General features: G+C 26.6%; 1 protein-coding gene and 1 long non-coding RNA gene across 3 annotated transcripts in view; one reads left to right on the top strand and one right to left on the bottom strand.

Annotated features, from left to right (window-relative positions):
* The window catches only part of LOC145941233 (uncharacterized), a 179,505-nt gene that overhangs the window by 89,560 nt on the left and 78,981 nt on the right, over window positions 1-10,964 (bottom strand). The window lies entirely within an intron of this gene.
* On the top strand, window positions 2,596-10,652 carry LOC145941063 (proto-oncogene tyrosine-protein kinase ROS-like). 2 transcript variants are annotated; one of them, XM_083046872.1, is made up of 8 exons: window positions 2,596-2,811; window positions 4,274-4,418; window positions 5,072-5,131; window positions 6,966-7,385; window positions 7,628-7,767; window positions 7,966-8,439; window positions 8,695-9,027; window positions 10,142-10,645. In XM_083046872.1, exons 1-8 carry the CDS (start codon window positions 2,632-2,634, stop codon window positions 10,229-10,231), a joined length of 1,842 nt encoding a protein of 613 aa, XP_082902998.1. In that variant the 5' UTR covers window positions 2,596-2,631; the 3' UTR covers window positions 10,232-10,645. The 2 variants fall into 2 exon arrangements, with proteins under 2 accessions (XP_082902998.1, XP_082903005.1); XM_083046879.1 differs by lacking the exon at window positions 5,072-5,131 and having other exon boundaries at window positions 10,142-10,652.

Raw genomic sequence — 10,964 nt, 5'->3', positions numbered from 1 at the left:
GAATTTTAATCCTATAAAAATATATATAAAGTTTGTTAATTTTTGCGTCACACACATTTAAAAATCGATATTATACTACAAAATTAAACTTAATATAGTGACAATTGTATATTTAAGAATAAAAATTTTTAACGTTAATATGATTTTATTAATTTAATTTATTGATAAACAAATATATGATATTTTACTTATTTACATGATTTACATAATTTTTCTGTAATTTTTATAACATATTTTATTATTACTTTATTTTTTTAATATTTATATTTATTAATTTTTATATAAAACTTACAATAAGTTATTTTCATTTAATGAAATCAATATAAAATATTTTTGAGTTAAATTATGTTGCATACGTGACAAAACTACTAAATATCGAAGTAGATGATCAGTACAATGAACTTTCGTGCAATAAATTGCTCTCAATGATTTAGACTGAAGGCCTGTAATATGCGCATTGTCTGGCATGTGCTATTGATATGCTAAAGATCTGTTCTTTTTAGCTGAACTGTGACTGCACTAGTTCAGAGTTTATCATTTTCCTTTAAATGTAGAATGAAAAAAAAAACAGAGTGAAAAAGAACGGATCTTATTTATCACTCAATGTATATGTATACGTTAACAAATTTACTACAAAAAAATAAATAATATTTTCATCAAAATACAAATCCGATGTTTATTTGATTGTGTTCCCAAAAACACAATAAAAACAAATTTTTAAAACAGTGATTTGCACAGTATTTAATACATTACACAATTATACATCCACATGTTTCTAAATTATAAATGTAAATAGTATAAATATTTGTAAATTATGAATGTAAAATATAAATTAGAATGTCGAATTCAAAGTAGAGAAACAAGAAATATAACAATTTTATTTATTTCTATATATATAATATGTCATTTATACATATAACTAAAAGTATCAAAAATACACATTTATTTAAACAACTGAGAGTCGCTAGTCGCTTGATCATTTTTAATTTTTTCAATGCTAGGGAGGGCAAAAAAGTGTTACAATTTTATAATTTCTACATATGTATATATAATAATAGAACGGTATATATAGTCACAAAGTATATAGTGTAATAGGCGAGCTATTCATTTTGAAAATTAATTACTACTTTCTTATTAAAAATAATGCATTACATATAATATTTATTTGGAAACCTTTTGAAAAATAAACAACTAAGATTTTAGTAAGACTCTCAATGTGATACATATATTTAAACTCCAACGGCTACTAATTGTAAGAGCCAGATTCCAAGGAATAATTGAGATTTAATTTCTTGGTATCCTATCAAAAGACAAATTTGTGCTCTCTGCATAACTAATCAGTTTCAAAGAAAATTATTTCTTCCTTGAAAATGACGCACTGCCATCCGCGTCTGGTTCTTACTATAGCCAATGAAATTTACATTTTAAAATAATTTGTTAAATACAAAATAAGTTGAATATATAAAAATGCGAATGAGAAGATCAATAAAAGCGAAACAAAACAAATTCACCCATTTCCACCAAAAATCCACTTTTTAACTTTAATTTTTTTTTCCGCTCGCTTGTGCTCAAAGGTTTTGCATGATCTTATATACAATCGCTTTGTATATTATTATTTCCACAGTTAAACGAACACATGTTTGATGATGCTGCTAATAATATAAATCACATTTATTTCCTTTCGAAACAAATAAAGCATACTTGGGTAGACTGCAACAAGATCTGAAACTGAAACTGCTCTTGAGACGAAAATTCGTCATCACTTAACTCAATGAATTATCTAGAAATCAACTGATTAGTTAGTAATATTTTAAAATTGGCAAAGGCCAGTCTGCGTTTCTTTGTGACAGACAGTGAGTCGTGTCACAAAGGAGTATTATTTTAAATTTTATGCTAGTTCTTACTAATTTTTCTATTAAGAGAATTTTTTCGAAATTTTCTCAAAGGCAGCCTTAGAATAATATAAATATTTACATTTATTCGATTATTTCTTGTATTAAAATTGTATCTGTATTGCGATGAAATTATGATGGAAAACAAGGATCTATTTTGATTTACGAGTAGATATACAAATTTTATATTCAAAATATTTTTTAATAACAACGTATTTTATTTACAACACTTATTAGTTTATAATATATTAATTTATTAATTATAATATTTATTGTAAAAAATTTGAAAATGAAATAAATTTTAAATATAAATTATCGTTTTTTAAATTTTATCCTTTACACAATACGTATTTTATACATTTTTCTATATATCCTTCATTTAGTTTTATATAGTTTTATATTTTATGCACATTTTTTCACTTGCTATTTACATTTTCTTCTACTTAAAAAACAAAGTTGTATATATTTGTAACATGTACAATTTATATTTCAATTCAAGTAAATATATTGTAGTAAATATTAGAGATTATTTTAGTAATATAATAACATTCCTAATATAATATTGTAACTTCTACGTTGAATTATAAAAATCCTTCAAATTAGTATTCATATTATTACTACTATTTGAGAGATTAACCTTGAACTGTTTAAAAGTACATATTATCTTTATCAAAGATGGCTGTCGGGCATTTAAAGTGGAACGCACTTCTCCACGTCATCTAGTGTTACATAGAAATTCATGGTACAAACATCTACAAGAGGAGAAAATTATTGTGTGTTAAGAATGTTAAAAATATTATGTGTTTTATTAAAAGTGATAATATTAACCAGAGCGATCGAGTTTTTCGAGATTTTGCCGGATTTTGAAACACAGAGTTTCCTTGACGAAATACCTTCAATAAATGAAGGAGATTTTGAAGTGAGTCTCCAGATAAAATATTTTCATGTATTTTGATCTAAAATTAATGCAGATAAGAGATATTTTTATGAAGAAAATTTAAAGTTATATATTGTAAATAATAAATTTCTTGTGTAATTAAAACTGTACAATGCGTAGCGAAAGTTTTGATGCTATAAAAATATATATAAATACATATAAAGAGAGCGTCTGTTAATTTTGCATCACATTTAAATCATTAAAGTTCATTTTAAAATCGACATTATATAGTATAAAATTAAACATAATAATTAAGACAGTATATTAAAACTTAACGTAATACGTGTTGTCATAATTGTTATATTTACGAAAAAGAATTTTTAACATTAACGATTTTGTTAAGATTCTGTTTACTCTCTGCTACATTGATGAATACATATGTGATACTTTTGTTTATTTACACGATTTTTCAATAATTTCTGAAACATTTTTATTTTTCAAAATATTCATATATATTAATTTAATATATATTAATATAAAACTTACAATAAATGATTTTTAATTAATAAAATCAATGTAAAAAAGTTTTTATAATGATACAACTACTAAATTCCGAGTAGAAGATCAATATATACATTTCGATACACTTGATCTCAATCAAATATTTTTATAAGGTCAATAAACATATAACTATAGCTAAATATATGGGCGTTCGCAAAATTTTTTCCAGTGGAGGGCATGATTAAAATTATTTTTGTTTCTTATTCTGATTTTCTCTTCTTTCTTAATTTATATTTTTTGTTATTTTTATTTTTATATATTAAATATGCAAATAAATTGCAGTGTTTATTCAAAAGGAAAGCAAATGCTAAATTTTTTTACTGATTCCAAGGGAGGGCACATGCCCCCTCTTGCCCCCCTTCTCCTCTGCGGACGCCCATGGTTAAATAATAACTATCATTTGCAATGTGTCCATTAATGTTATTTATCACTCAATGTATATGTATACGTAAACATATATTTTAATTAAGATACATATATTTCAATACATATTTTATATATATTATTGGGATACACATTTTAGTCGAAAGTTTATGGCATCGTGCTCTTCAAAATTCATTTGTGGAACATAATAATAGAAATTAAATAAGAAAATAGAGAAAATAAAAAAAAAAATAAAATTTTTAAATACAGGAATTTAGATAAATTTATAAAATGACTACAAGAAATAGTAATAAAAAATTATATTTACTATTAAAATATAAATCTTAAAATTATCAGTGATAACAATTGCATTCATAAAATAAATAATTGAACTAAAGTCTTACTTGAAGAAACTGTTGTTATTAATTAATCTCAATTAATCTAATATAAAAACTGACTTATTCGAAAAAACTGTTTCGACAATCGAAGAGAATCAGGCTTTCCTAGACTTATTTGCTATAATTATAAATTCTTATTAGCTTTTACTATCCATCTAACGCAGGATATCTCCATTCAACAGAAAATCGCTTCCATCCAAAAGGAAATCGCATCCATCCCACAGGATATTTCATCGCTCAATGTTGATGACCACTTGTTACCAAACATCAACATCAATGACATTAATGATTTCCAGAATTATATAAAGAATTATCGTGAGGCTATCGGTAAGAATTAATTTGCAGACATGTCTATAATCCCAAAATCTACTGATATAAATTGCAAGAAATTGTATATAACAATATATAAAAATAATATTTAAAAAATATATTGAATATTGAATATATGTATATATACCGGGTGTCCCATTTTAAAGGACCCACTCAAATATCTCAGAAACACTGCGTTAAATCAAAAAATGTTTCCTACAAAAGTTGTAGGGTTTCGAGGGGGACATAACATAGTAATATTCATATGACCTTGGGCGGCGTCTCCAAGGTCAAGTGAAGGTGAGAATAAATTTTTTAAATGGAAACCCATATTTTTTATTATAACATCTTTTTCTACTAATTAATTTGAACAACTTTTATCTGAAGCATTTTTTTATTTTCTTCAAAATTCACCTTCTCACCTTCAAATTTTCACCTTCACTTGACCTTGGAGATGCCGCCCAAGGTCAAATGAATATTACTATGTTATGTCCCCCTCGAAACCCTACAACTTTTGTAGGAAATATTTTTCGATTTAACGCAGTGTTTCTGACAATGAGATATTTGAGTGGGTCCTTTAAAATGGGACACCTGGTATGTACATACATATATATGAATAAATATATATACATATATAAAATATTAAAATATTACTTCGTCTATTTTAATAGACAAAGAGATGAGGATCGGCTGGTTCGGCAGCGACGGTATCGGTGGTGATGGAATTATCAGTAAGCGAAAACTCTTTCTATTATTTGAAATTTTTTAAATAAAATAGTAATGTTATATAAAAAATTGATGTTTTTAAAGATGACATTTACTTCTTCTTCTTCTATCATTTTTAATTCTTTTATCTTCGATTCTTATTTAATTATCGAATTTTAATTATTTATAGATTACGATTGTGTATATAACTATAATCAACTACGTCGTGAAGCACGCAATCATAACTATATAATCGATATAATCGAAAACGAAAAACAAACAAATGTATCCAGAATGTAAAAACACAAAGCAAAAAGCAGTGAGATCCCATAAAAAACCTCACAGAGATAAAAAAAATTACGCCAAATACATAAAAAATGTTCCAACTGCTACGTAACAAAAAGTTTGAAAAAAATAAAATAGGTGAGATCAATACAACTAACGCCAAGTATAATAAATTACTATCAATTCATAATAGGAAAGTTTTATGCAAATTTTAAGTCGTATAAACAATATTCAGACCGAAGTAAGATATGAAAACTTGGCGTGCGCGGGTCGTATTTAAACGCCACTCAAGCTTATATTTTATAATAAATAAATTTTATATTTGCTAAATAATTAAAAGCTTAATGCAAAAATACAAAAATTAAATATTTTCATTTACATAAATAACATATTTACATTTAATGTATATTTTATACAGTTTTATAGGAAAAACATAAGTAACGAAAAAATTATTTATAATAATAGATCAATTTAATAAAAAACTGTAATTCATAGATATTATATTAAAATAAAAATTTAATTTTGTATATTATTTAAAAGATTTTATACTTTATCAAGCGGTAGTGTCCTGACGTCAAGTACATAAAAAGAAATGAATCCGACCGTTAAGAGTCACTACATATGTCGAGGCGCTACTAATTGTAATTAGCTTATCCGGAATGTGGCCTGGACACGCCAAGTTTTCTTATCTTACTTCGATCTGAATATCGTTTATGTTTATACGAATTAAAATTTGCATAAAACTTTCTTTTAATTTATACATTATACAAAAAGTGTTTTAGGAATTAGTATCTAGTATGAATTGATAGTAATTTATTATACTTTTATTTAGTATCTATTATAAATTTGTAGCAATTTACTATACTTGACTCTAGTTCTATTGATCTCACCTATTTTATTTTTTTCAAACTTTTTGTTACGTAGCAGTTGGAAAATTTTTTATGTAGTTGGCGTAATTTATTTTTTTACTTCTGTGAGGTTTTTTATAGGATATATATATATATATATATATATATATATATATATATAATTAAATCGAATTACAAAAAATTGTTTACAAAATGATTTAGTTTTACACAAATTCAAGAAAATAAAAAAATTAAATATAAAGAAATATCTCTTAACAGCATAAAGAATATAAATATTATTAAATTCTATTTGAAAAGATAGAGAAAGAGAGAGAGAGAGGTTTTGTACGCGAAACAGAAATATTTAAGATAAAATCAATCTCATTATTATGCTGGCTAAGCCAATTCTAAGTAGTCGTAAATATTATATATTTCTAAATTTTTAATAACCAACAAAAAATTTCGAGATGTAATATACGCTCTGTAATGATTAAGATTTTTATTTATTATAAAATATTTGTTTTTTATTTGAATTTTAACGAGCTAGTAAAAAAAAGCCAGACGTAGATGGTACGTCAATCAAGGAAGATTTAATTTGAGGAATTATTAATATAATATTAAAAATTTTTTTAATTAAATGAAAAGTTTTAAGTAAAATGTTTTATAAGTAACTGTATATCCTAGAATAAAACAAAGAAATTAAAAACTGTACTCTTGTGTAACAAAGGTAATGTACCAAGTGCTCCTGGGATACCTGTATCAACGATACTTCCAAATTTCACGTATTATTTAAAATGGGAACCTGCTGAATGTTACGATTTACAAGTGACTTTATATCGACTAGAGGGTTTAATTCTCGAAAATAATTACAAAGAAAGCCATCAGATTGACAAGCACGAACACTGGAATTTATACTACAACGGAACAAATAATTACTGGATAACAACGAGAGACATGAATCAGAAATATCGATTTCGCGTGCAAGCTGAAAACGCTTACGGACGTGGAGTATGGAGCGAATCAAGCGCAATCGTTGGTTTAACAGAATCTACCATAAAATCAATTATAGCTAGCTATATGATCTACATGCTTGTATTATTCAGCTGTGTGGCAATCACTGCATGTTGCGCTTTTTACATATACTGTTGTAAGTATATTTGTTATAAATTTAGGACATTAATTGAGAATTATTTTAGATTTAACATATGTATATAAAGAGTTTCTGAAAAGTTAGTTTATTTATTGATTCAAATTTTGCTATATATATTAGCTATATATTATTAGATAAGAGTATTATAATGCTTTTTATCTAACAGCATGCCAACGTAAAAAATATAAAATAATTTCGTTTTAAATAATAGATATTAAATCAATATTCAATAACTGTAGATTCATCTTCCGTGAATTCTGCACCAAATTCTATGCACTATTTTAACCTGCAAAATGATCTGGATGAATTTCCACGAATCAAAATCGAAAGAAAGCAAATTACGCTAGGGAAGCTTATAGGCCTCGGCAATTTTGGAGAGGTGCTAATTTCTTATTTTTTTAAAATAATCTCGAATTATTTTACTTAAATTAATATTTTAATTAAAAAATGTTGATGTAAAGGCATACTTTTATTATAAGGAATTGCAAAAATCAAAATTTTTCATAAAATGTTAAATAATATAAACATTTTTAGCATGCACTCTATCAATTTGTGTTGATCATGATATATGTCGCAGGTATATCAAGGAATCGTCGAAATTTTAGAAATATCAAAAACAGTGCTTGTTGCCATAAAGGTGTTACGAGAAGATTCTACCGCACAACAGAAAAACGAATTCATAAAAGAGGCCAAGATTATGAGCCACTTTGACCATATACATGTGCTGAGATTGTTGGGTATCTGTAATGAAACCATGGATTCACCATGGCTTATATTGGAATTAATGGAAGCTGGGGATTTACTGACTTATTTGAGAGAGAGTCGGGCATTGCAACCGTCAGATCCGCATGCTTTGCGTCTGAAAGACTTGCTCGCCATGTGCGAAGATGTTGCTCGGGGTTGTCGCTATTTAGAAGAACAGCACTATGTGCATAGAGATCTTGCGTGTCGTAACTGCTTAATATCGGCGAGAGATCGCGAACATCGTATTGTCAAAATCAGCGACTTCGGATTGGCTAGAGATATTTACGAAAAGGACTATTACCGCATGGTAAATGCATTTATTTAAAATAGTTAAAACAATTTTTTTATTTTTGCCTTGTTATAATATTATATATCTTTAAACTGACTAGAATGTAAACAAAAATATTATAGTGTAAAACTATTTTTATATTTGTACCTATATGTATATAAAGGAAGGTAGATGAATTAATTTGCACGCGCGTAATGTTTGATTAAAAAAAATAGACGACTTCAATAAAAGATTTAACTAAAATTGTGCACTAAAATTGTGTATTAAAATTAGGGAAAAGGAACCCCACTTCCCGTTCGCTGGATGGCACCGGAATCTTTGAAGGAAAAAAAATTTTCTTCACAAAGCGATGTTTGGGCATTCGGAGTACTAATGTGGGAAATTACGTCATTGGGTCAGCAGCCCTATGCTGACATAGACAATTGCAATGTAAAAAGGCATGTGTGTGCAGGGAACAAGTTGTTGAAACCCCATCACTGTCCAGAAAAATTATACAAGTTGATGCTAAGTTGTTGGAATATAGCGAACGATAGACCTAATTTCAAGAGTTGTCTCGAAACTATCGAAACCCTAAAAACCGAAATAGAAGATACAATTCTGCATTTGGTGAGTATTATCAAACATGTACAAATAAATTGATCATATTTATTTTTATAATTATGCATGGAGCAAAGTCATTGCTCAATAATTTGTCGATATAATATCGATTAAAAAATATTGTAAATATTGCTTTTACATTAGCTTATTTCATAATATACATTTACTATTATTCGAAATCACTTGTTTCACTAATATTACAACGTTATTACTACGTGATTTGATAGATTATAATATAATAATAATTAAAACATACAATGTATAATGTTTTTTTTAAACACACAGACATAAGAAACAGTACAAAAATGGCAAGTTATAAATAAATTATGTTTATAGGTAATTATATTTAAATAATATTTATAAATATTATAAGTAATTTAGGGAAAACAATTTTTTGTAAATTAAATGTCACAAACATGCAAACCGATAACATAAGATTATTTTTCAATTACAACTTAATTTCCTTCAAAGTATGTTTTTCATTATACGGTTTTGTAACTCGATAATCGTCAAATTATATAACAGTGAAAATTGTACATTGTAAGTTTTATTTTATCATGTTTATAATACATATGTTTAGCCTTTCAATATACCGGAACATTGCTGCATATACATATTTGTCATTGTCAATAATTGCCACTTCATGTCACAAGTGAAATGATGATTTTTGTTTTAATCTTGAAACACGTTGGAGAATGCTTGCGTCGACGCAGTTGCATGACAGTAAGAAATAATAGACAGAAAATTTTGGTATGAATGAAAATTTCTACTCGAGTCGACCGTGCAAGAAACAGAGATAATTAAAGAAAAGGAATAAAGTTTTTATCGTGCATCGCCTTGTACTACTTTACGAAATGTATCTTATCTTCTTGTTTCTCCTCGCTCATCATCACTCTCTTCCTTAATATTTCCCTCTTTTTCTCTCCTCATTACTTATAAACTTTCCTGTATTGCAAATGCCTCAGCTAATGTTTGCGAAAAAAGCGCGAGGATTCGTGTGTTCTGAGTTTCGCATATGTATGTACTTTCCAATTACGTTTGATTTTGGTTGAGCTTTGCAACTCTAGACACACACACGCACACACACTCCGATTTTTAATAAAATAAATTTTTTTCTGCTTAGCTCCCACCTTCTGAAATATCTGAATACGTTCGGGTGGAAATCTTGCCTGAAGCACAGCCGACTGAGACGACCGTACTTTTGAACGTTTAACCGCGAATGATACCTCAAATAATGTTATAGATGTAATCGCTTTTTTGACCAAACAATTTTTGACATTTTTGATCGATATTAATAATCAATTTTATCGTCGTTTGTCATCGATAGTCACTATCGATCTATTTATTCTATTTATACACTATCATTCTATTTATATTACTAATACCAATAATGTTCTTCTAATTCTTCGTTTAATAGAAAAAAGTTATGTTACAAATTTTCTGACTTCATTAACCCTCAATTATTAATCAAATATATTGTCAAGCATTAAATTAGGAAAGACATTGCATAAAATATAGAGTATAATAAACAGGAAATGTATAAAAAATATAATGAGTAATAAAAAAATATATTTTGTAGTCGTGCAATTGCATTCACACAATAAATATGTTTAAGATAAGTTTAACTCTTCAAAAATACCTGCATAATTTACTTGCATAAGGCCTTGCGCACAATAGAAAAAATATTAGAAATAAATATTAAAATAATATTAGGAATAAATATTAAATATTATTATAGGAATAAGAATTATTTTAAAATAATAAAATCGGAAAGATTCTGATACAAATAAAAATTCGGATATAAAGGGCTCTTACTAGCCCTATAGTAGGTAATTTATATCCTTTATACCCGAATTTGTATATTTGTATATCAGAGTCTTTTCGATGTTATATTATTTTAAAATTCAAGTAATTCCTATTCCTAATATTTAATATTTATTTCTAAA

The sequence above is a fragment of the Prenolepis imparis genome, unplaced genomic scaffold, assembly GCF_030444845.1.
Source record: "Prenolepis imparis isolate NDT839.2.m4 unplaced genomic scaffold, iyPreImpa1.0 SCAF_1, whole genome shotgun sequence".
Taxonomy (NCBI): Eukaryota; Metazoa; Arthropoda; class Insecta; order Hymenoptera; family Formicidae; genus Prenolepis; species Prenolepis imparis.
Note: the sequence above shows the minus strand (reverse complement) of the source record. Positions and strands in the feature narration are given on the sequence as shown.